Raw genomic sequence first — 27,381 nt, 5'->3', positions numbered from 1 at the left:
TTTTTTTTTTGAGACAGGGTCTCTCTGTGTAGCCCTGGCTGTCCTGGAACTCACTCTGTACACTAGGCTGGCCTCGAACTCAGAGATTTGCCTGCCTCTTTCTCCCAAGTGCTGAGATTAAAGGCATGTGCCACCACTGCCCAGCTCCCTAATTTTCTTAGGGAAAATGTCCCTCTTTCCTGATGCGCTTCTGACGTCTTCCTAAATGTTTTCACACTGTCTCAGGACTTCTTTCAGATTGTTAAACGGCGGTGGGGATGAGGAAGGCAACTGCTCCTTCTACACACCTAGCACTCAATATTGATGGAAATGGAGGCCACTTAACAGTAGAGGTTTAGAAAAGTGCACCCTCACAACTGTGCATTAATTTAAATTGCCATCTGAGGCAAAATGAACAACGGTATATATTGCTCAGTTAGCAGCTACAGAATTCCAGGGTGTGTTTATCACCGATATTTTAAAGCTATACGTAGGGTGAACTAAAAGGAGTAGAAAGAAATAATGCCTTTTCTTGGTATTAGAAAAATAATTTTAATAAGAGACAAAGTCACAAAGGGATCAGTAGGTTGCTTGTGTCCTCTCTAAGGAAATGCATATGGAAACAGAAAGATTATTTTAAAAGTACTTAGGGAATTTTCTGAGCTTCCCTGGCAGTTATCTCAATTTATTTTATGTAAGAGTGATGTCTTTGAAAGTAACTAGGCAGTCCACAGGAAAACTCTGCAGGCTCTAGGAAAAGGTGACATCACTTCCTTCAAGTGCATCCTCGCACGAATACCTTGTATTTTCTTATTTTTCCACTTGGGTGCTTAGCATGCTCTGAATTATGGGTACTATATATCCTGCCATTCCTCTATTAGACACAAACTCCCAGAACCAGGAGCATCATGTCTCAATATTATACTAGCTCCTCCGTAACTGTTGAAAGAAGGAACACTGTAGGTTATTTGGAACAATGCCCTTGAGAACCTTAGAGGTGAACAGCTTAACCTCATGGTTATTGTCATTTAGTCTCAAATAATGTTTTGTGGTCCACAGGTTGGTATCCAGCACCTCCAGTTGCTATCCATATGATAGAAGCGTCCCTGTGACAATCCATAACGTGACAGAACTGCTGAAGGCCAACCACCTCTGGGCACTAACTTACGCTCAGTGAAGAAGCATTGGCTTAAGGCATTACTTTCTTATGGGCAGGGACCTTTGCAGGACAAGGAAGGGAGTGAGGGATAGGGAATTGTAGATGAAGCAGAAGCAGTGAATGCATGCATATTTATTGAGCCACTTCCACAGCTACCCTGGGCCACAAGGAAGAGTAATAGAGCCTTGACTTCTACATTGATTAAGGATGATAGAGGCATAATGATACATATACAATAGACTGTGAGAAGCCAGAGGAAGGGCAAACCAGGGACTCTGAGGGCATCCTGGAGAGGTGTGGTTGAGCCAGTTATGAAGGGAGAGACTATAGGAGAGAGATAATTAGAGTTTTACTATGGGAGGTATAAACCTTTCGCTAATTTATTTATTGGAACGTGGCCAAGCACATTAGCATCCTTAGCCCTCGCATTAGCATTCTTCTGGGTCAGCCTTTTTTTTCTGCTAACAGCACATACAGGAAGCAAAACCAGATCTCAAGAAGAAGTAAGAATGAACACAAAGGTTTAAGCTATTAGGGGCCTTAGAGTGAGGTCAGGTGTAAGCCCTGGAGGGTGTGTGTCAAGGGAAAAGAAAGAGAGGTAGAGAGAGGAAAATCAAGGAGGGTAGGGAGCAGAGTAGGAAAAAGAAGGGAAGGGAGAAGAGAAAGAAGGGAGAGAGAGAGAGAGAGAGAGAGAGAGAGAGAGAGAGAGAGAGAGAGAGAGAGCTTGCCTTCCCAGAGCAGGAAATATAGAAGCTTGAAGCTTGCTTTAGACATAAGCTCCAGGAAAGTTGATGGAAGTGAGGTAGGTGGGGTACTACCACTTCTCTTGGTGACTTTTTAAAGAGAATTCCTCCCCTGTGGGAGAAAGTCAGTCAATTCCCAACAGGTTTTAAATTCAAGTAGTAGAACTAGAGGTGAGGGCAGGTCTCTCTCTCTCTCTCTCTCTCTCTCTCTCTCTCTCTCTCTCTCTCACACACACACACACACACACACACACACACACCATGATTGTAAAACTTGGTGTGATGGTTAGTCTTCATGCCAACTTGCCACTACTTAGAATCACCCAGGGGAAAAGTCCATTGAGGAATAATCTAGATCATGCTAACCTGTGGCCTTGTCTTGGAGAGACTAACATAGTTGTTGTACTATGTAATTTTAACTTTATGTCAACTTGACACAAGCTAGAGTCACTGGAGAGGAGGGAGCCTTAACTGAGGAAATGCCACCATAAGATGATTCTATAGACAGGTGTAGAGCATTTTTTAAATTAGCGATTGATGAGGAAGGGTCCAACCTATTGTGGGTAGGACCACCCTGGGCAGGTGGTCTTGGGTTCTATAAGAAAGCCAGCTGAGAAGGCACCGAGGAGAGCAAACCAGTAAGCAGCATGCATGCCTTCATGGCCTCTTCATCAGCTCCTGCCTCCAGTTCCTGCCTTGTTTTGACCTCCTCTCCCGACTTCCTTTGATGATGAACAGTGATATGGAAAGTGTGAGCCAAATAAAGTTTTTCCTCCCCAAGTTGCTTTGGTCATCGTGACGCATCACAACGGTAGCGGCCCTAATTAAGACGGTTGCTGATTGGCTCATCCCACTGTGGGCAGCTCAGTTTTATGAGCCAACCCATAAATTAGAAAAGAGTTAAGAATGCTAGCTTTGTAAGAAAGTGAGAACCCATCCTGCTCTTTCCACCATGGCTGTAGATGAGATATGACAGGTTACTGTGTTTCTGCCTTGACTTCCCTCAGTGACAGACTGGAATTGTAAGCTGAATAAACCAGTGACGTAATGAAACTAGAACAGTGGAGAAACTTGAGTGAGTTCTGTGGACTTGAGTTATCCAGCAGGAAACACCGAGGCTTCAGGGATCCCAGAGTCCCTACCACTTGTTGACATATATCCACTGGACTACCTGAGACAGAGCCAACGAGAAGGCCAGAGAGGTACCCCCATACCTCACTATCCTCAACTAAAGAATTGCATTTCCAAAATCATTTTGATTTTTTTCCCCCCACCAGTTCCCACGGAAAGCTCCATCTTCCCCCAAAACACACTGTTCAAAGTACCAAAGTAAAGGTGTCAGCTTCTGGGCCACCATCTTAGTCAATTCAGCCCCCAAGATCCCAGGCAAATAATAAAGTACACAGCATGAGAAAATCGCTGGAGCTGGTATTCAATGGGACCTTGCTCTCTCTAAGCCCCACTGGTTTCTGCAACTCTGCTCCACAAATACGCCAGAATGTCCACGGCAGACATATTGTTGACCTACATTCGTGTATGTATGGCATTATGGGATTTCTTTTGGTGAACTTTTTTTGTAACTCAATTGTCCCATCCTCCGACATGAATTTTGTTGCAATGTCCTGAAGTTGGACGCACCCAATTCTAGGTGTAAACTGTCATGTTAGGAATTGTGTTTTATTTATTCACGTTCAGATAACTGGTGTCTGTGTTAGTGGACACGCCCAAGGTGGTTGGATATGTAAGGAAAAGGACAAAGTCGGGTGATTTGACAAGAGCAGAAGGTGTTAGGCAATGGAGCCTTGTACTCTCGGCCTTGGCTTTGGTAGGTGCTAGCAATTACATTTGAGACCTGGTTGTGAGACTCTTGATAACTTCTTTGTTTTTTTGCCAATTTAGCTCTCCAGGAAGCTTCAACTCTATTAACTTTTCTTGACAACAATGGAAATATTTACTTTGGTGTTTGAGATAGAGTTTCTGGGTGTGCTTCAAAAGCCAGTAGTCCAAGGTCAGAAGTGGCAGCCATTCCTCTGTATCTTTCACCAGATAATAACAAACAGACCTTATTTAGACATTATCTATGGGCTGCCTGGTTACCAATTCTGCAAGCTTGTGTTCTGTTTATGATTAAAATGTAGTGTGTGGTGAAAGTTTCCTTTCTCATCTGGTGGTTTTGACCAGGGTCTTAATCCTCTTGTATCAATTCATATCATTCGATATCATTCGAGGGTCAGCGAAGGTCCGTCACTGATGATGGTCCGTCACTGATGATGACGGCAAAAGGCTTGGGCGAGACAGCATTGCTAGAATTCATCCACAGCAGCTCAAAGCCAACTTTCATCTTTCCTGTTGTAAAGTTATTGTCTTGTCTGCACACCCTTCCCCACTCCCCACTTCTTTGCACTATAGGGAAAAAGTAAGTCTAGCGTGGGTGGATGTTTGCTAGCAGGGTTTCCCAATCTCTTCTCTTTCCCACTTGTCAAATCTCATTATTAGAGCCTAGCCTAGCAAGGCCCCAGTGGCTCACTTTCAAATAATACCAGCTCTACTCCCATTCAAGTCCTTCTCCCAGGGTGTCACAGGGAATTGAGTCACTCTAAGTTGCACCTCCGATGCAGTTGCTTCTGTTTTCAGCTGAGGTATGCAGATGCTTAGATAGGAATCTTTGCTTTAAATGCAACAAGAACAGCATTGACACCATCGCTGTGTAATGTTAGTGAGTTGAGGGCTTAAACACCTCGATGCTGTATAGGTTGTTTGGTAACGGCGGGCAGTGTGCTTTTTGAGTGTAAAGGAGTGTTTGGATTGCTGGTGGAAAATTCTGGGACCTTTACTAGTTTCTTTTCAATTGTAAAATAAATGAAAGTCATTAATGATAGCCCTTTAATGACGGAAAAGAGGAGGGATATATATAGCACTTTGGGTCTCAGAACAGCTGAAGTGTACCTTCCCCCAGCAGGGGGAGGGAATGGTTTGTTTTGTGTTATAATGCAGTGGTCCCTCTCCTGCAGTTTGTTTGCCATGTTTGTCATTACTTATGATTAGATATTGTCCAAAATTATTAAATGGAAAATGTCCCAAACTGTACAGTAGGTAATTTTCAAATTGGTGTCATTGAATGCTGTGACAGAATCTCAACTCATTCCCTTTGGGAAGTGAATTGGTCTTTTGTGTGGCATATCTATGTTGTATTCACAACCCACCACTTAGCAGCTATCTTGGTTATAAAAACTTCTGTCTCAGGAATGTAGCAGGTTCATGTAATCCTTATTTGACTTAACAATGACCTTGAAGCAAAAGAATAATAATGCTAAAAATTCAGATGTGCCATAGAGAAGCTTTAAATGGTAAGAAGCTCTTCTATGGTAAGAGATGAGTGTTTTAAATACAGAAAATAAATCATATACCGAGGTGACTAAGATCTAGGTAAGAATGAAATATATGTACACAGAGTTAAGTCTTCTCCATTGCTTCACATCCACTGGAGGAATCTAGACTACATTCCCTAAGAGGAGGAAACTAAATAGGGTTGCATTGGGTGTGACTCTGGTTCAGAGTGTATTCTTCCACCAATGATGGCCACCAAGTGATTATGACTGTGAATATGCCAATGTCTGAGTCCATTCAGCCATTCTGTCTTAATGTGTCTGGGCGCTGCCTCAGCACGAAGATTTTTTTTTTTTTATCTTTTTGTTTTGTTTTGTTTTTTTGAGACAGGGTTTCTCTTTGTAGCCCTGGCTGTCCTGGAACTCACTTTGTAGACCAGGCTGGCCTGGAACTCAGAAATCTGCCTGCCTCTGCCTCCCGAGTGCTGGGATTAAAGGCATGCGCCACCACGCCCAGCTTGCACGGAGATTTTTAACAGTCAAATTCAACTACCTATTTTATTTGCAAACCACTGTTTTAAGCCATATGGGCCTTTTTGCTAATCTCCTTGGTGTACAATTTTGTAGATAGGTCTCAAGATATAACGTGTTTCACCGCAGTTTCAAAGCTTAGCTCTGTAGTAGATTTCTAACCCCTAACCCATCTCTTTGCAAACCATGTCTCATGATTTGTAGGACTTATGAGAATTTGAGGAGCTTCACATGGGGATCCCTCCCACCCAGGCCAACGGTTTTCTGTGCCTGGCTCCCTCCCTGTCCACCTTACTGATTTCTGTCTCTAGAGAGGCAGTGCTTCCTCTGTTCGCCACGTCTAAGAGTATAAGCCTCTGGGACCCCAGCAATTACCCAGGTGGCTTCACTGAACTCCTGGAAGAAAGGCACAGATGTGCTTAGTGAAATTCTTGTAAAATGGTCTTAAGAACTTTTCCTTTTTCTATTACCTGAACGTCCTCTCTCTGTGTCACACTAGGCATGGAAAGGCCTAACGTGAGAGGTCCAGGGAGGGAGAAGACAGAGCGAAAAGGGGAAAGGGTAATACTCAATGGAGGGTGGTTATATATATATATATATATATATATATATATATATATATATATATATTTATTTATTTATGAAGAGAGTTATGGCTGCCATGCTCAGAGGACAACAGTCTACAATACACAGGGACCACAAAGTTCTCAGAGTCGCCTCCAGAAGAGTTCTACAGGCCATGACATTTGACCACTTCCTGTCTAGTACTGATAAATCTACCATCAATTTACGGATTGTTTTTTCTGTTGCACTTTCTCTTTCTCTGGAATGAGTACTCATGCGTGGGATTTCTGAGTGATCTGGCAAGAATGTGTTCAGTTCCCTTAGAAACTTCCAAGCTACTTCCTATGGTGGCTGTGCATTTGAAGCTCCCCTTCCAGGAGAGATCCATCGGGCAGGGTCCACTTGGAAGAAACTATTGCCAGAGAAGTAGGCTCCCAAGGGAGAAATTACAGGAGCCTGGGAGTCCAAGGTATATTTGAGAACTTCCTGAGAACTTCTACATCAACGCAGATCTTGAAGAACCAGCTACAATACTGCTTTTGGGTGCCACAGGGGTGGAACTGTTAACACAGCAGGACACAGAACAAGGATACGCAAGACCTCTGGCATCCATGTTTAGCCACTTCCCTTCTTCCTGAGGCTCTGTTCAGGGCCCTGACACAATTTTGGCCATACTCTGATGTCTAAAGCCCGAGTATTAATTGTTAAGATGTATTTCCCAAATGTTTTTGATCATGGGACCGGCGTGATGCGTTTTCTGTTATTTCTGTATATCTGGTAATGAATTGTTCACTGCTGTCTCCAATCCCTCAGCTTACTCATAGGAGGAAAAAGATCAATTTACACTTTTCCCAGGAAGCAGTCCTGGTGATGGAGATGACTCATAGTGAGACACTCCTTTTCTGTGGTAGCGTGTATCAGAGGGCCAGTGAGGATGATGCTTGTGAACATGACTGCCTCTCATTTAAGACAAAAGTGCCTCTACCAAGTAGCCTGGATTCAAGGAATATCATAGCAGCAGATATCCAAAGCATATAAAAGCCCATTATCTCCCAGGTGGGAGCCCCCAGACTTTTTACAGCTATAGTGCAGCTTTCCAAAGGAGTTGAAGATGCCCACTGGGATCACATCTCAGGATATCATGAAACTGAAATCAGGGGAAATGAATTCTTCCTGCATCTCTTACCTCAACGAAAACAAGTCAGACTGAGATCCATCAGATACCTGGCTCAGCCAGCAAGCTGTCTTCCTTCCAGGGAGCCTCCCTGGGAAACTATCCTTGCTGATTGCATCTTATAATGGGTGGAGCAAAGTGCATGGAGAACAGGGTCCCAGGGGCAGGAGTGATGCAGGATTATAAGCTCCTGCAAGTCTGGGCCGGGGGAGGAAAAGAACAGTTGCTGGAGGCTGTGCTTCCATGCCAGCAAAACAAATTCTTAACAGAGTAGAAGGTTCATTTCTCTGTCTCCCCGGACAACAATTCTTAAACCTATTCCCTCTCTCTTCCTCTTTAGAGGATTAAAAAAATTGGTTCTCCTAATAAATATATAAAGGATTACATGGAAAGATAGAAAGCTGACACAGGAAAGGAGCCAGTAAACCAAACTTCAGATCAACCAAGGAGAACTGTGAACAGTTGAAAAGCCGTAGTCTCCAGCTCCATATATCTTTTGGACACCCTCCTGAGTTAATCACACAGTAAGGGTTGGAGATGAACTTGGTGTCCCTGCTAAGTTGCAAGAAGCTGGGTAACCTTCTGTTGTCTCCTTACCACCATTTCTGTAACTATTTGGATACTGTCGCGCCTGTTCTCGCTGTCTGCTCACGTGTTTTCAGGGCATAACTTAGAAACTGTTAGTGTGCATGGGAACATCCCGAGACGAGTCTGATGTTGCTATAGCTAAATACCTTTGTCCCAGGTTCTGCTTCAAAAAATGGACAAAGCAAATACCTGGGTCAGGAAGCATTCCCTGACGTAACAGACATAAATATGCACGTTCACACGGAACATGAGAGACAGAGACAGGATAGAAGACCACAGGTTTGAAGAAAGCATGGGCTACATGGAAAGTTGCAGGCAGACCTGGGCTATATATGACTCTGTCTCAAAATAAAACAGCAAAACCAAACCAAACCTAACCAAAACAAAACAAATGATGTTCACAGTAGTTTATAAGGACAAGAGCTTGGCCAGTCAACGTATACATCAAGAGAAGGATCAGTTGTAGTCTGTACACATAATAACACACTCTACAGCTGGGAAATAATTTCCTTGGATGGAACATACTAGCTGTCCCCTTAAAGAGGGCATGAAGTTCCTCTCCAGAGAAGCTGTGAATTCAGTGCTCACTCACTGCATTAATTGGTTGACAAGGTTTTTCCATGTGGATGGTCATATTGGATGCACATTGTACTTTTTTTTTTTTTTTGGTTTTTTGAGACGGGGTTTCTCTGTATAGCCCTGGCTGTCCTGGAACTCACTCTGTAGACCAGGCTGGCCTCGAACTCAGAAATCTGCCTGCCTCTGCCTCCCGAGTGCTGGGATTAAAGGCGTATGCCACCACTGCCCAGCTACATTGTAAAATTTTCATATGTTTTGCTTACCTCTCAAGTCCCTAAATATATTTTATCTCACTGCTCTGGTAGGGGCCTTCACTATGATGTTGGATTGAAGAGATGGTGGACATTTTTACTGTGTTTTTAATTTTTAAATAAAAACCGTTCTATAGTCTGCCAATAACTATAACACCCCCTGCAGAGTCATAGTCTAGATAAATTTCTTTAGAAGATAGATAGCTAATTTTTAAAAGACAGTCTGGCTTTCTTGGGTATTTTTAAAAATCTGATTAATTTGGTCAATTTTTTTTATTTATCACGACCTACTTTCCCCTCAGAATTGACTTCTACTATGATTGCCAGGAAGTGCTCTGGATTTTGTTGGCCAGAAGATCTTTAATTCTCTTTCATTATGGATGGAATATATATATTCTAGACTGGTGGTTCTTTTTTTTTTTTTTTTTCTTTTCTGGGGGTGTTGATAGTACTCTTTATAAAGTCTGGCCTCAGCCTAATTGTGATCTATTGCTAGGCAATTTGTTACCCTTTTGTAGATCATGGAATTTCTCCTGAGACTACATAGGGAACCTGAAAATGCATACCTTACAGAGTTCTAGAAAGGGAACCAGTGTTTTTGCTTAGAACCTGCCTTTTCCTTATTTTCTTCTGTAGTAGCTTATATTTTCATCTCTGACTTATTCTTCCATGGTTTATATTGAATAATATAACTCTCAAAATCTCTCCAGCTATTCTTTTTCTAAAATTATTTATTGTTTATTTAATGTATATGAGTACACTGTAGCTGTCTTCAGACACACTACAAGAGGGCACTGGATCCCATTACAGTGGTTGTGAGCCAACATGTGTTTGCTGGGAATTGAACTCAGAACCTGTGGAAGAGCAGCCAGTGCTCTCAACCACTGAGCCATGTCTCTAGCCCTCTCCAGTTATTCTTAAAGCTCCGTTTTAACTTAGCAACTGTTCTTTATTTCAGCCACTAATTATTCCATGATAAATGGCTTTCTTTTGTCAAATCTCTCTGATACTTATTGATACTGTATTTTTCTTTTCTCATATTTTGAAATCCCCACTTCTAATTCTTTAAACAGTTACATTGTTATTCATATTAGTGTCTGTATTCCCAAATTCTAATATCTCTCAGGGTATGTCTCCCACATTTGAGTTCTCTGCCAACTATAATTTATTTCCTTCTGTTTTTAGATTTTGGACTCTGCATTCATGGAATCTTTAGCATGCCAGTGAAACATAAACTGAGGGTGTTTGTTTCTCTGCCAACACACTCCAGATGTTCCCAATCAAAAACCACTTTAATTTCTAGACTTGGGATTTCCTGAATCTGAAAGATAGTACATATATACTTGGGCCCAAGCCTGTGTGTTATCATAACTGGTACTGCTCACTCTCACAGGTATTTTCCCTAGTGACCTGGCAGAGTTAGCTGTATCTCCTTGTCTAGTAGTACTTTGGTTTTGCTCATTTAAAAATAGATTTATGGCTACTGCACTTAGAAGAGTGCATCTTCATGAAGGGTCAAGTTTCTCTCTTACGTGGTGCAGGTCACTGCTGCAAACCACTGTACAGTCATTAACATCTTACTTGTAGTCGATAGAAGGTAGGTAGCTGGTTCGCTGAGGGTACTCAAACCTTCAGCATCATCTCTTAACTCTATTTTTGTTTGTTTGTTTGTTTTATTAATTTGTTTTTTGGCTTTGTAGTTGACCTTGCTCCCATAGCCCTTTCAATACATGCTCAGATATGCACTGAAGATGATATATGCCCATGGCACCCCTTATATTCAGATATTACAGAGGAAGACAGATTTCTACAATAGCTCTCAGGAAATTGGTCATTCCATACAGCTTTCCCGTGTAGATTATCTTTTTAGTGAATGATATAAATCTCTCTTTTCCCAGTGTCCTGTTCATCAACATATTCATTTGGATTCAGTACTTTAATGTGCAGTTCAAATGATCAAGGGGATTACAGCATTGTAGCAGAGCGCTAGTCTAAATGCTAACATCTTAAGGCAGTGGTACTAGAGGGTAAAGACTCCAGAAGGTGGTTAGGCACTTAGTCCTTCAGGAGTAGGATTAGTTAGTACTTTACAAAAGATGCCCAAGGAAACTGGTATGCCCCTTCTCCATGAGGGTAAAGTCAGAAAGCAGCATCTATGAAGTTGAGATCAAGTTCTCAGGAGATGTTAAATTTGCAGCTACCTTGGATTTTTAGCCCTTATCTACTTAACCGATACAATTCAATAAAATAACATATGCCTGTTGATACAATAGTGGCATGGCTGTGATGAGGGGTAGCCAGTTGGTTTCTGATCATATTTGATGCCTTCTCCATAGAAAGGGGTTCATGACCAGTTGAATAAATAAATTATAACTGAACATAAGAATTCTATTGCACACAAATTACCTAAGCTAAGATACTTTGTTTTAGTAGCTTGAATGAACTAAAACCCTTAGCATTTAATGCCACCAAAGATTTCCCCTGAAAACTCTTGGGATTTTCTGCTTATACATCCATTGCTGTAGGAGTAAGTCTGCTTATTAACACAGTTAAGGTGGAGGTGTTGAGAACCAGTGCCTCCGGGAACAGCTCCTGGGAGCTGACAGATCAATACCACAGCTCTTCCAGCTTTTAAGGTATCATCCACAGGTCTTCCCAAGGTCCCCAGCACAACTGAGAGTCTTTTTCTCACAGCGGCCACTTAGATTGGCCTTATTTTCTTTCCTGTCTAACTTTCTCATTCTTATCCCTGGGGTTTCCTAGGGAACAGCTCTTAAATAAATTTGTACTCTGCCTTGTTTTAGCAGTCATTTTTCAGATAAACCTTTAACATCAGCAATATTCAAGCCAACCCTTCCAGTTTATATTGAGCACAGGCTGTGCATTTTGTTCTAAAATAAGTCAGATATGGTTTCATCCCTAGCATAATTTATGGTTGCTTGCTTACTTTTCATTCCTTTTGAGAAACAGATACAGTTCAACTTTCCAGGCAAGAGGTGCCTATTCACGGTGTAACAGTGGCATGATTGTGGAGTAAACCAACTGACTTCTGCTTGATTCAGAGGCCCCCTCCACAGGAGAGAATTCCTACCTGGTACTAAGGACCGACTCAAAGGCCCCTAGCTGGGGCAGTTATAGGCCACAGGGGTAAACCTCCTACTTCTGTTTTGCTAAGTGGTCATGCTGTCTTACAGGGATATCAAGGTTCTGACATTCATGAACTCACAGCTGGAGTTGCGTACATGATATCGGCCCAGCACCAAGCCTGCAACCCTTCAGCCATAGTTGTGTGATGAACTCAGGGAGCACAGACCCACCCAGGGGAATGATTAGCGGTGGTCAAACTTCTGGAAGAGGAGATCATTGTCCTCAGTAATGGTAGCGGTGGGTGAATTAGTTATGCTCCAGTGGAGAGCGTCACCGCTGTGCCTAACAGAGTGGCTCTGGTTAAACCAGGTGGGTTCTGAAACCAACCCCAAAAGATATGAAAATGGGATGGGGACTTAGTGTGGGGTGGGGAGAGAGTTTGTGGGGATTGGCAGGAGTAAGAGAGGGCGACTGGGTGTGACCAGAACGTGTTATATACATGCACAAAACGATCAGAGAATAAATTAATTTTAAAATTAAAACAAAATATATTTTAATGACATTCGCACGTATCAAGAAGCATTTTGATAGACTTGGGTCAAAATTAATACTAAACGGAACCAATATAAACTAGAAAGACTTGAACTGAACACTTGGCAGTTGGGCTGGTGAGATTATTGCTAGCTAAATGGGGGAGGGGGGACGCAGAGCTATTTTATGTTTGGGCCCCTTAGAGGATTAATGTGGTGGCTTGCTTGACACAAAGGGTGATGTGATGCTCAAACTGGACTTGAGGCACTCTTTGAGATGCTGCTCAGACCTCAGAGTTGGGAGGGTAGCAGGAATGGAGTGGTGTGGAAGGACATGACTGAACTGAACCCTTCCCTCTCTAGCCGAGGGTGGCATTCTGTGCTGTTTGTGGCTTCGAGGTGTGTTTTGTTGATTTTTCACCATGGTCCGAAACAGGTTCTTTTCCATATCTGTACATTAGGACATTGAATTTGTGGGTTAGGTTTTGGTTTCTCTTGAAAAATTAGGAAATTAGACATCACAGATCTTACGACTAGATATAGCTATTCGATGGAGACCACTGTCAACGTTCCATTAGGAATGAGGTGGGTGCTCAAGAATTTACATTGTAAATCAAAATTAGCCCTCTCCATTAGTTACAGACACACACTTTTTAATGATGGGGCCACGGCCTTATGAACTCAGCAGAAGTTAAAGAGGCATGTAGTACCCGTCAACTATCAACACCCTGGCTTAGCAACAAAGTGTATTACAGAGCATCCTTCCCCCTGTAACTGGGCTGACTGGCAACTGAGGCTCACTGCTACCTCAGTGCATCTGAAAAAGGCATCACATCACATTATCTGCAGATGAGAAAAAGATGAGAGTTCATGGTTTCAGTCGTAATGTTGTCAAGTTGATGGCCCTTGTGCTTCTGATTTTAGCTCCGCCAACTCTGACAGAGGTGAAATATAGACTCCCAGCTTAGCAGGAGAGCAGCTACTAGGGCCTAGCTTTCCCTCATGCTCCTGCCATCTTTCTTGGGGCTTATTGCCCCAGGAAGGGAGATTTCACCCTCAGAGGACACACAGAGGGGCTGCCTACTCTTTCTCCTTGCTGGCTTTGACATCTCAGGCACAGTTTTGGTAGGACCCTGGATCGCTGCCTGCTAGTTGGGCTCTCTCTGTTTAACCAGCGGACTGAATAGCTAAAGAGTGACAGTTTTCTCCTGACACGTGTGTATCTACTTATACCCTTTCATTTAAAATTTAATCCACCTGTGAGGTGGAAAAGCCACTTTTGCCATTGGAAATGACCTTCTTGTCCACTTTACTCTGCTTTGGTTCGGTGTGAGTCTGCCTGGGACTTAGTCTACTGTTGCGGATTGCTGTTTGTATTTTCCTGCTCCCTCAAGAGGGGTGCCCTGCCAAGGAGTAGATCACATGCTCAGGTGATGTCAATTAAAATCTTAATTGGCCAAATGAAGGCTAGAGCCTGCGATTGGGTAGTGGAAGGAAAAGGCAGAGCTGAAAGTTTTATAGAGGAGAGAGAAGGGAAGAAGAGATGGGGGATGGAAGGCAAAGAAAATGAAGGAAGAAGAGGTTGAAGACGGAGCAGACCTAATGTGTCCTGGAGTAGCCGCAAGTAGCTAGGGATTTCATAGCTAGGCAATAGAGTAGTGTAGTGTATATTTGCCTAACCTAGGTGTGCAGCTTGTATTCATATTAACTGAGTTGTGTGTTCTTTACATGGGCATATTGGGGTTGGAGATTTACCGTTATAAATCTGGCGGGTATAATGTCAGTCTCTAGTGTCATTTCATGGAGTTAAGGGGAGCTGAGTGAACTGTAGCTGGCATTCTGCAGGCCAGCCACAGGGGGTGGATGGCTTGAGAAATGCAAGCAGGAGCCCCAGGCATTTCAGGTTAAACTAGTTTGGTTAGTTTAACAATCTAGTCTTGGGAACCAGGGCAAGAGCTAGCTGTGGGGATGGGCCTAGGCCCTCAGCAGAGGATTGGATACAGAAAATGTGTACATTTACACAATGAAGTACTACTCAGCTATTGAAAACAGCGACTTCATGAAATTCTTAGGTAAATGGATAGAACTAGAAGATATCCTCTTGAGTGAGGTAACTCAGTCACAAAGGAACACATATGGTATGTACTCACTGATAAGTGGATATTAGCCCAAAAGTTTAGAATATCCAAGATTCAATTCACAGACCATATGAAGCCTAAGAAGAAGGAAGAACAAAATGTGGATGCTTCAGTGCTTCTTAGAAAGGTGAGCAAAATACTCACAGGAGGAAATATGGAGACAGAGTATGGAGCAGAGACTGAAGGAAAGGCCAGCCAGAGACTGCCCCACCTAGAGATCCATCCCATATATAACCAGATTTTGCATGAGTTTTATTTAAAACTACATGCTACAGTCTCCCACCTAGAACACCCTCCTCCCAGTGATTCAGACCCAAGGCCGATGACCCCATGGAGGGCATGGTGGCAGCAGCCTTTAGGTATTTTTCTGATGGCTGGGGTTGGTTGTCTATGGCTAGCTTTTCCACAAATGGAGAAAGGAACAGAGATGCAGGCTTTGGGGTGACACTTTCAGGCCCAAGGGCCCAAGTCGTTCGTTGTCATAGCTTTCACAGCTCTTCTCTGACACAGTGTGTGTTTACTTGAAGCTGTTAGGGAGACTTTCCCAAGGGAGGTTCCCGCCAGGAGATGCAGCCCTTTCTCTGAACAAGCATTTCCCCTTCTGGCCCTCTGAGAAAATACAATAGCTGCTCGCCTGCTGCCATTTAATGTTTTGCAATTTGTTACCCTCATGAACCAATAGTATTAAAATGGAGACTTCAAGAAACAATTCGTTTCTCAACTATAAATTGTACATTATTGTGAGCAGCACATTGAACTCCCATACCATGTACTCTGTCCCGCCTGTGTGCAGCACATCCGCCCTGTGTGAGGGACTCACAGATCAGTCACTTTGGGGCCGTCTCGGTTATCAGATTGGTTGTCACAGAATCAGAGTGCTTTGCACTCAAATGACTCTTACCCTATTTTGTAATAATGTCCCTAAAGGGCAAGAGTAGAGATGGTGGCAATTTAATAAGAAAGTGTTGTTGTTAAAATGATGTTATTACTAGTTGCTAGTTGTTGCTTTTACTGGGCCAATTTATAAATTAAACTTTTTCATAGGTATGCCTGTGTAGAAAAAGCCAAGTATACATGAGGTCAGCACTCTGTGATTGCAACCATCTACTTGGGATCTTAGACTGTGTCCCGAATAAAGGGGGAAATAGCACACACCATTCCCATGTGAAGTCCACAGTATGTTACTTTTATAAAATTGTTGTTCTTCTCAATTAGAGCTGAGTCCCATGGATCATTTGCAACCCTTCATCTCTGAGAGCTGCCCAGGTCCCTCATTCCATGCAGGGGCACATTTCCCTCTTATCCTATCCCCTGGAATGATGACGCTCTAGACCAATGTCCTCCATGTCTGTACTTCAGGCAGTCTAGCGTGACTTGCAAGGTCTGTTAGAGACAGAGAATACTGGTCAGGAAAAACACTGCAGTGTCTTAGTACTAGGACACTGTTGGTGCTGGATGAAATCCACCATGGCTATTCTGATGTCTCTGAGATCTCATGTGTCATGGTTCCGTCTCTAGGGGATTACTTAGCAGGCCTGTGTGAGTGACAACAAAGACGGGAAGGAAACTGGGTCAACATCCCGAGCGCTTTGTGTGCACGGAGCTTCCTTCTCAGTTATTTGGAATTCAGAATGCTTTCATCCATATGGACAGACCAGAGAGAACTCCGAAGTTTTCTCTATCTTTGAACATGAGTAGGAGTGAGGACAAAGAGTTGTGAATGAGCCAGACAGACTTGGCAAAAAATAGAAGGGTGGATCAGGTCAAGTGGTCTCATCTAAAACTCCAGTAGATGGGCTACAGGGTATCGCTTGTTGCCGGGTGCTCGCCAGCCATCCACAGGACTCAGAGTTCCTTCCCCAGCACACACTTCCCCAAAGTCAATAGAAGGTTGGACTGGCACCAGCAATTACGGGATATACAAGAGGGAAGACAGCTTAATGCTAATCATGAGTCAGCTCAGCTTTATAAAGATGATTTTTAATCATGCAGGCAAGCTCTATCCTTGCCTCTAGATGACCCCTTGATTTTTTTAAATTGAGAGGTCCACAGTAGACATATGCCTCCAAGCCTCCATTGGATAATGGCAGGGCGCTAAATCGCAAAAACAATGACCCAGCAGACCTCAGTGTACTTTTAAAGGAGAAAGTGGCAGAGCGGAAAGAGGTTTGTGAGAAGAAGCGTCTTCAGAGGTCTTCAAGTTGTGTCAGGAAGCATTATGCCAAGAGAACTTAAGCCAGTGACTGGCAACTGGGCCCGGAGTCTACTGGTTGGTAAGTACAAAAAAACACATGTATTCACTGAGCTTGAACATGCTAGTTACACCAAGAAATACCCCAATACATAGCCCAATAACTGCAAGAAAGCATAAGTCTTAAAGATAAGAGTGATCATGCCATGGTCTATACCCACAGTACCAGTTACTTGGAAAGCTGAGGCAGGAGGATTGAGAGATTGAGGCAGCACTGGTGAGACGTCAATCAAATTTAAAAAAGAAAAGGAAGAGGAGAAAATGAGTGTTAATTCAAAGATGAAAAAAAATTAGGCCCATGGAGCCAATGTTCAGAAACAAGTTTGAGAAACATCATAGTGAAATTATTTTGTGATAGTCACTACACACTTCCTATGACTATTCAGTGTTTTGAAGTAATCAGGAAAAGTCTGTTGTGGTCTACCAAACATTTAAGGAAATTCCATTGATAAATTTGTGGCTAATGTGCCCATCTGCAAAAACTTGCTAAATGAACTACACATTGGAATGACAGTTGTGTGAGTAGGGCTCAGATCTTTAAAGGGACACTTCAAGGCACAGTACTGGAGGGACTAAATCATCACCAGTGTACAAGGAAGCCTCTTAGATAAGAAAGGACTCAGCTACTGGGAAAGGGGACAGCATTCATGGCCACCGTACACAGGTTGTTCTTGCACTGTCTTCTCATGGTTAAGAGCCAAAGGGACTCCTGCTACCCCGTAATCTGCACGTTGTCTTCTGTGCATTGCTGAGCCACCAGCCTAACACAAGCGTGCGGGCACCTGCTTCCTGGTTGACTGCTATATACATCCAGCACCTGCTTGCTATTTCCAGTTCTCTAGTACAAAGCTACTGGGTCAGAGATCTAGAATCTGACCTTAGGAGGTATCTAGGAAAGGCATAACACAGGCCTAGAGTGTATTAAGTACTGAGAAAGCCACCTTTCTTTACTGTCTAGACCCCTGTCCTGCTGCTTTGGTCTTGAAGGGGGCACCTGTGGCTCTGTGTCTTGGAGACACTCCCTGACAGCTGCATGTCCCTGGGTCACTGTCCAGATGGAGCTCACAATGGGCTTTTCATCGAAGGCCACTTTCTCAGACTCTGGTGTCCCATGCCCTGTACACACCCCTCCGCCCAGGCCTGATGGAGGCTGTGCCCAGGACTCCATGCTGCCTGTGGTGTGTGGATGTGCTGACTCTGAAAACCAGCTGGAGGACAGCCTTCCCCATCTCCTCCTTTCCCAAGATTCTCCTCTCAAAACATACCAGGAGCCCAGGGAGCTTTCTTTTGGCTGGAAAGGGCAGTGCATAGCCTTTTAGAACACACCCATTTCCTGCCTACTAAGGAGGCCCCTTTAGAACCGCAGCCCTGGCTTACTTCCTCCTGTTCACCAGGTTACAGAGTCTCTTCTTTTTAATGTGCTCAGGAGGATTCGCACTGCTCAGCAGGGTTGGCTTCTAAGTGGTTTCCATTAAATGCAACCACTAGAAGGTCCCTGTGGTGTCTTCTCAGGAACCCATCTATAGGGACTGCTTCCTTTCCAGTATGTGTTCTTACAAGCTTAGAAACAAACAAACAAACAAACAAACATTTGCATCTCTTGTATTTTCTAAATCAATTTCCTGTTTTAAAATTTGACCAAAAAGCCAGTCCTGCTCCAGGTAAATCTGCTGGTCAATCTGCATCTCCTATGTCTAAACTTAGCACCCTGGAATCCATTTTCTCTGCCTCTGCCCTGACCTCTCCATTTCTCAATATTGTCCTTAATTGTACAACAGCATGTACTAGGGGAGATTACTTTCTCTGCAGAATTATTAGAAATCATGGCTAAATGACTCTATGGCCTGCGATTCTTTTTTATTTTATTGTGTCATTTCTTTGGCATTGGTTTTATGCTCCATTTACTTCGGAATTGTCAGGTTCTGGAGAAAGAAGTGTCCCTTTCCTCAGTCCTTGCCTCCCAGGGCGCCTTAAAACTTTTTGATGAACGGTTTATCCGTATGCCTTGTTACATTGAGCTATGGGGTAAGTCACTCATCGTTTGCCCTCTATTCTGTACGAGAGTTTGCCAGCATTGCTTTGCATCCTTAAAGCCTGATTAATTGTCCTGTTTGACTACCTTGATGGATTGATTATGCAGGTACCTGTGCGTGACCAGATTTAGAGTTTCATAATTAAGGGACATTTTGGAGGTCAGTTAAATCGCCCAACCTGAAGCAAATGTCAACAAGTTACAAATCCTATTGAGACAAGTGAATGAAGCTGGTTGCCTTAGAGGACAGGAGGGGAGATGCTAAAGTAACTCTGAGTGTAAGGCCTGAGGCCCAGACGCAGCCCTAATCTGACTCTAGGAACTCTCAGAAACTGCCTGGTCTCGTGGGACCACCCACAACATACTGCCCAAGACAGAGCACCCTTCTTTTCTTCACTAACTGCTCCACAGGGGAACCTGTTGTTGTATGTGGGAAATAGGCTTCCTTATGAAATAAATATGCCAATTGCCCAGGAGGGCTCTGACTGGCAATGTATCACTCTTACTGGTAAAAGAACCCCAACCCCCCCCTTTTTTTTAAAATTTGGAGGATGCTATTTCTATGTTCAACATTGCAACTTGAGACACATCATTACAAATGTTAGTTATGGTGGGGGGAGGTCCCCCTCTAGAGCTACTGAAGGTCCCTGTTGGCTGCATAGCAAGAGCTAAATTGAGCCAATTCTGAATATGTAAAGAGATGGAGAGAGTGGGGATTGGGGTAGGAGGACAGGAAAAAAAGAATGTTCTTTAATCAGAAGATATTTCCCTCCTCCTCTTTCCCCTCCTAGATGTTTGCCTATTAGAACCCCAGAAGAGGGAAAGCTGGAATACTTAGGTTTGTGTTAAGCGTAGCATATTATCTTGTTCACTTACAATATATGTGCCTCAGTTCTACAATTGGCGATTCCCCATCCAAACTCCCTCCAGGATTTTTTTGTAAGGGTTATATGAGGCATTCTAAGTGACTATTAATTTTAAAATTTCTGCAATGGAAAAAGCCCACACAAACATGGGTGAGACTCACAAAAGCTGGAACTCCAGATACCTAAGAGGGAGATTATAAGAACAAAAATTCTCTGAGAGAACATCTATACATTTCTTATCAACATGGTAGATTTAGGATGCATTCCCAAGTACTCTGTTGCTAAAAATCACTCAGAAGATCCAGAACTTGAGGATGGGCTCTGCTGACAATTTTGAGAGATTCTTTCCTACCTTAGGCCAATGATGTCTATAAAGATGGTTGGCATCTAAAGCTGTGTGTGGCCTGTGAGCAAGATCACCCTTCTCAACAATGCTGATGCGGCACATGAGTAACCATCAACAATACATAAAAGAATGGACACAGCTGTATGCCTATAAAATTTTACTTATGGACACATACATTTGAGTTTCATGCAGTCCTCGTGTACCTCAGGGCTTTGTTAGTTTGTATCTTAAATGTCTCCCAATGGCCTATGTGTCAAAGATTTGTTCACTAATGTAGAGTTATCAGTAGGTGATAGAACATTTAAGAGGTGGGGCCTAGTAGGAATTTGCATAGTAATTTCCTACAGTTGGTTTAGCTATGGAAGGAAACTCATTAAGACTCAGAAAAATCCTTTAGACTCAGGAAGAAGACAACTCAAAAATCTCAGAAACTTCCTGAAACTTACCAGATGTATAAGATCCCCTCCATCCTCCAAGATAATATAAGCAATAAGAATTTCTGAGGAGACAAACCTCTGATCTCTCAAACTACCTACAAGTGGTGTTTCCTACAGATCCAGGGGTCCAGCTTTTGTGAGTCTCACTTGTATCAGAGTGAGTTTTTGATGATGCAACTCCCTTTGAGTCATCCCTGCTCCAGTAAGTAACCTCCGACCCACATGCCTGCAAATAACCCCTGAATATTAATTGCTTTACCAAGTTGGACTTTGGTAGCATTGTTTCTTTAGTCTGCCATCAGTTAATTTAGTCAGTCATCTTTGGTGAATTGGTTCAAGTCTTCCCAGGAATAGTGTCAATAGAAGTCCATAGGCCAATGTAGGGAAACCCTCCAAGGGAGCTGAGAGACCTGGTCTCCTCTTCTACCATTTCACTTCCTGTGTATGCGGTATACCATTTACTTCACTCCTAATATTGAAAGCATCTCACACAGGCCTAAAGCAATGGGTACAAAGAATCACAGACAGGAACCTCAACTCTATGAAGCAAAGTAATCTTTCATTTTAAAGTTAATCATATCAGGTATGTTTCATAGCAATAGAAGTATTATTCTTAATCATTTAAAAATGAAAAAGCAGCTCTTAGCTCACAGGCCACACATGTGATTTAGCCTGCAGGCTACAGTTGGCAGTCCCCTGCTGCAGATTATTCTCAAGGACCCTTTCCATGGCCAGGTTGTCTGTTGAGTATTAGAGAAAACGAAAAGGGAACATGGAACTACTTAGGTATATGTCACACATCCTATCTTCTCTGCTTCCTTGATGATGAAGTATGTGAAAAGTATGGCAAGCCTGGAGTCTATTTTCATGCTTTGCCAGGAAATCGTACCCAGATCCCTGCAATCTAACCTGTGTGAAGAAACTGCTAACAAACCCCACAGCAGCAACAACAATAGTTATGCAGAATTTCCTGGAGAGTGAATGGCTCATTTGTTCCTATGACAACTGAACTTTCAAAATGAGCAGGACCCCTGAGTGCCGCATGCAGGGAAGGATGAGCAGGTCCTCTGCGTGCGGCATGCAGGGAAGGGTCTCCAATGGCTCTTTACATTATGTGCTGACTCTAGGCCTTCATCTACACCAAGGGGACAGTTGTATTGCTTAGAGATGTTGTCCAGGAAGCTAGTTACTCAGGGGAAGTTTTCTCGTATCGTTTACACTTCAGAATCCGTTGACAATCTTCTTGAAAATGGTTTTATTTTGGACATGTCCTTTCTTTGTTGGAATTGCCTTCCATGAAGCCTATAGGTAGCTATGCTTCTATTGCAGTGGTTCTCAGCCTGTAGTCTGCATCTCCTTTGGGTATCCCATTTCAGATATCCTGGGCATATTGGGTATTGACGTCATGATTCATAACAGCAGCAAAATTACAGTTATGAAGTAGAATGAAATAACTTTATGGTTGGGGGGGTCACCACAGCATGAAGGACTAGGGTCACAACAGTAGGAAGGTTGAGAATCACTGTTGTATTGATTATATAATATCATATAAAGTTATCAACAGCAAAGATTTATTAAGCATGCAGTATATGAGGAGAAAATTTCCCATAGTCCTTTTCACTGAACCCCTATAAGATAAAATATTGTCTCTCTTATAGTAGGTTGGAAATGATCACCAAAACCACCCATGTCCTTATCTTTGTAACCCACGAATGCTACTGTGTGTGGCCAGAGGCTTTGCCATCGCGGTTACACATCTTGTGTTTGTGAAGTCGTCTTTATACAAATGTCCTCATAGGAAGGAGGTAGAGGGCTTTGCCACAGCACAGGGAGGCAATGAGATGGCTGAGACGAGATGCCACAGGGATGCCTCTGAAGATGAAGGAGGAGCCTTGAACTAAAAAGCAAGATTGCATGCTAAAAAAAACAAAACAAAACAAAACAAAACAAAACAAAACAAAAAACAAAAAAAAACAAAAAAACCATCACAGGAATTTTCTTAGAGCTTTTAAGGAAGTGAGGCCCAGGCAGTACCATGACCCAGAAACCAAGTGAAACCCTCAGAACTCTGAAACGATAAAATACACGTGTATATACATATATGCATATATGTGTACATATATATATATATATATATATATATATATAGTCTTATTTATTTTATATTATATATGTGTGTTGTGTGCTTATGTCTATGTCCACGTGTGTGCATATATGTGGAGGTCAGAGGTCAACCTCAGCTGTTGTTATTCAGGTGCTGTTCACCTTAATTTTTGAGACATCTTTCTTTCATCTGTCCTGAAACTCACTAACTAGGCTAGACAGGCTTGCCAGTGAGCCCTGGGAATATATGTCTGTCTCTTCCTCCATGGTGCTGGGCTTACAGGCATACATATCTAGCTAGCATGTTTACATGAGTTCTGGGCATTGAACTCAGGTCGTCATGTCACAGAGCAAGCTCAGTACTAGTTCAGCTGAGTCCTAAGACCCCACGCATTCTGTTTTAGCTCACAGAATGAAACCTGGAGCATGACTGGGGACAAACATCTCGGTAACAAGGGCCTGCGATGTAGAAGTTTCGCCCAGCGGTTTGAATGAGGTCTGCCTGCTCCAGATCCGTAGTCCTTGTCTCCTACCTGACGCATCTGCTGTGTGTGTCTTGACCTTAATTGCTTGTTTCTCTCGACTCAGGCTGCTCCGACAAGTTGCCGTAGACAGAGTGGCTTGAACAACAAACTTGGGCTTTTCAGTGTTCTCAAGGTTAAAAGTTAGAGATCCGAGTGCCCAGCAGGCTTGGGTGGTTGGAGCCATCCTCTGGCTCCACAGGTCTCTTTTGTAAAAGAAAAATCCCGTTTCTGTAGCTTTGACTTTCATGCTCTGATTGCCTAACAAAAGCCTTACCTCCTAATACAATAATAACTAATACTTATAATACGTCTAATCTTATAAGTAGGGTTTAACATATATATTACATTTTGTTGTTATTGTGTAAGTGTGCGGGTGAGTGTGAGCATGAGTATTGGCATACCCATGACATGGTGTGTATGTGGAGGTCAGAGAACAACGATGTAGAATCGGTTTTCCTTTCACTATAACATGCACATATTCCAGGAGGCAGTCGAAGGTTATCACGCTTGCAGACTGCACATTGGTTTTAATATGTAGATTTTTTTGGTGGGACGCAGGTTCTCTCCGTAACCCTGTGTCTTTCTTCACTCACCCTATTTCTCCTACTGCTATTGATTTCTCTCTTGTCATAAGTATTTTCATAATCCACATTATATCTTTGTGTACTAGAGGCTGCATATGAGTAAATTCACTAGTGGGCATTGGGACCATATCCCTAGACATACACACATAAGTATGTGTGTGTGTGTGTGTGTGTGTGTGTGTTCTTGTACTTCACTTTGACAATACTGGCTTTCTTCTTCTTTTTCTTTTCAGTTCTCTTACTTGAATAAGTTAGAGCTTCTGCTTTTCAGAACATCTTGCTCACTTCCTTTTTAGATTTATTTATTTATTTACTTTTTTTTTTTTTTTTTGTATTTTTGAGACCAGGCCTCATATAGTCATACTGGTCTCAAAGTCACCGTGAAGTCAAGAATGACCTTGAACTTCTAGATTTTCTAGTCTCCATCTCCCAAGTGTTACTATTCAAGGTATGAACCACCACGCCTGGCTTTCTGGTTCATACCAAACATTCAGAAGTCACTTCTGATGTTCCCTTTCTCTTGAAGGATATTTTTTTTCTTTTAGAAAGTGAATTCTGGTTAGGTCTCCTCCTCTTGGAACTAAAATCACAAATGAAACTAAAAGAGACAAATGAAGTGCAACTCCAGAACACCTCGGCAACTCTGTTTCTGGGCATGTAGTGGGAGCCTAGAAGCCCCTGATGTGTGCTAATACTGCCTTAGCAGTACACTGGCCAGACTGTCACACCAGGCAACCTGTTTATGAGGCAGCTGCCCTGCAAACCAGTCACTCTGCCTCCAAAAGCTCAGGACCACCCAGAAGACAGAGTGAGCACCACCCTTGCCAGAGCACCAAGGGTCCATCTTGCCTGTCCGCTGACCCTAGAGTCTACCCACAATCCTCTTAGTCTAAAGACTGTTGAATGGCTTTCATGGTGACCATACTTTTTTCCCTCAACTTCCCAAACATCATGGTGTCCAGATATAAGCACCATTTCCAGCCACATCCACTCCCCAAGGGATCCTTCCAAAGTGGAGGCTCTCCAAAGCCAAAGGCAGCAGGCAACATGCCCTTGTCTAGGGCTCTGACTGTACCTCTCCCATCATTTCACAGGCCTCTGAACTTGGTTTGGTCATGCCACATCTCTTTGCCTTTATATAAGCTATTTTCTCTGTTGAAATCTCCTTCTCAACCCTCTATATCACTATGCCCAACAACAAAACTCTACACACCAGGGTTATTAAGATCATAGCCTTTGGATTTAGTGAGGCCAGTGACCAATGTGTTCTAACTCCACAAATATTTACCCAAATGTTTTGTCTTCTTTGTGCTGCTGGAGTATAATTTCCCCAGTATTAGCTAGATAACCTTTAGTGTTAGCTGGCCTCTCCAGCCTCAGGTTTACACATCTACAAAGCAAGAATCATGCTAATGAGGAACTAAGCATGGCTCTCAACACACACAGGCAGACCCTTTTTGTGGGAGATGTGGCCCAGCTACTTTTATCTTTTTTTTTTTTTTTTTTAAAGTTTCAATTAACATTTGACAATCCAAACCTTGCTCTCTTCAGATCACTCTGTCTCCTGGTAACTGACGCCTGCCTCTGAGACATCCCTCCCACAAAGCAGTTATCCTTTGGTTTCCTCGGCTGATTCTCCCACTCTCCCTGGATGAAAACTTCATCTCCCCTGTTCCTTTATTCCAAGTGCCCAGGGCTTATTTCTGAGATTTAATTACTCTGCAGAGAAGTACCACCTCCAAATAGATGCAGCACCGCAGACAGTGTGGCAGCACATATGTCCCCGTTCTTTCCCTGACAGACCAAGGGTCTCTTGCTTCTTGTCCAGGTGAGTGAAAGGACACACGAGACTTGGCTAGGGAGAATCTTAGACACAGAATAGCCAATCACATGAGGCTTAATGTCTTGGGAAATCAAATCCCAAGTAGTCCACGTGACCCAACCCAGATGTCTAGGCTCCCACTTGTCCTGAGAACAGCAGGCATCACAAGGTCAGCTTTTCTCCACCCGGCACGTTCTTTTCTTTTTCTTACTTTTAATTTTTAAAATGTACTTCAACATTCCTTTTAAAAGGAAATTAAAAATAATCCATTGAATTACCCCAGAAACCAAAGTTGGGTGGCAGAATCCGGGCTCAGCTAGTTGCTTCCATTTCCTCTCAGTGTGCAGTGGGACCAACACAGGGGCTCAGAATCTCCTTTGCATAGCCTTCAGCTCATCTGTCCCGTTTCCCTACAGATTTCCAGGTTTCATAATGTCTGCCTTTCCATGAGCCATTTGTTCTACTGCCCATTGGAAATAGATCCCAAGGCTCATTTTTCCTCACTGTGCCATAGCATCACAGAAGGAAAAAATGAGGTGAGGTACCAAATTCAGACTTTAGAACTAACCCACTCCTAAGTTCTGGTTTGTGGTGCCAACAGCGGGGCTCTCCCAGCCGAACGCGTCTCAGTATATGCCACCTCTCAAATAGTTGCACTGGGGTTAAGTTTCTAATACACGTTCCAGGACACAGGCAGACCACAGCACTCCCCTTCGCTGTCCTTGTCCCTGGGGGAAACCCTGGCATTGGATACTATTTCTGACATGCTTGCTGCTTTAATGGGTGGCACAGTGCCGCGTGACAAGCACTCTAGAGGGGGCGGCTGAATTAGGACAGAGTCTCTTGGACAAAAGTGGCTTGATGCTCACCCAGTTTGCAAAATGGCTGATGTGGAAAGCCAGCACAGGCGCAGGGTTTGGGAAGAAAAGCTTGTTGCAAGATCATTGATCACTTGTTCTTGGAGTGTGTGTGTGTGTGTGTGTGGGGGGGAACGGACGGGGGGGGGGAGCTGAGTTCTTAGACCTCGCTCTATATCTAGACTATTCATTTCTCTCTTTCTTTGGTGTTGTTTGTTATTTTCAGAAGGCTGTCCCACTGTCCCTGGCCCTCCCCCCCCTCCCCCGTCACAGCTCCCAAGGGCTCTCCATGGCCCTCAAAGGCGCACTGTAGCTGCAAAAGGCACCGAAAACCTCATCCCTCACCCATACCCACTCAGTGTTCGTATTGCCCACGTGTAGCTTTAATTTCCCCATAAGCACAAGCGGCCATTTCATAAGACCTTACCACAGCTCTGGTAGACTACTTCCAAGCCCCCACTGTTGCAGGCTGTGTGCTTGGGCCAACCTTTTTCTCTGTCATCGTCACTGCTGCTCGGAGAAGTCAGAATCCACACAAGGAGGGCAGCTGCGACACCGTTCATGGCGAGGAGGTCGTATGTGCCCAATGGTAAGCCAACCCAATAAAAAGACCTCCGAGGTTCGTCCTCCCCCCTTCATGAAAGGAGCAGTATGTTCAGTTTCACTTCTCGAATACTAGTCTCTGGGAAATATACTGTGAGAAGACAAAGACAGACAGCAGGGAGGGGCATTTGAATACGGTTCCAGGGGGCTTTCACACACTTGAAATAGCAAGTGTGCTCGCGGGTGCACAGGCACGCAGCTCTGCATGCGCGCATGCGCATATGGGCAGGTATGGGCTAGGCTGAAAGGTGACTTTTCACTTTCACAGGAAGAGGTCCCGCACGACTCCTCAAAACAGCCCCTTTTA

The 27,381-nt window shown here is 43.4% G+C and overlaps 1 protein-coding gene across 1 annotated transcript in view; it reads right to left on the bottom strand.

Moving 5' to 3' along the window:
• Ly86 (lymphocyte antigen 86) overlaps positions 1-27,134 on the bottom strand; it is a 67,675-nt gene extending 40,541 nt beyond the window's left edge. Inside the window, exon 1 of the mRNA XM_021215986.1 lies at positions 26,899-27,134. Within this exon, the coding sequence (XP_021071645.1) occupies positions 26,899-27,034 (136 nt within the window). The 5' untranslated portion in view covers positions 27,035-27,134. The remainder of the gene's footprint in view (positions 1-26,898) is intronic.
• Between the last annotated feature and the right edge of the window lie 247 nt (positions 27,135-27,381).

This window comes from Mus pahari, chromosome 16 (assembly GCF_900095145.1).
Source record: "Mus pahari chromosome 16, PAHARI_EIJ_v1.1, whole genome shotgun sequence".
Taxonomy (NCBI): domain Eukaryota; kingdom Metazoa; phylum Chordata; class Mammalia; order Rodentia; family Muridae; genus Mus; species Mus pahari.
This window is presented reverse-complemented; position numbering and strand designations above follow the sequence as displayed.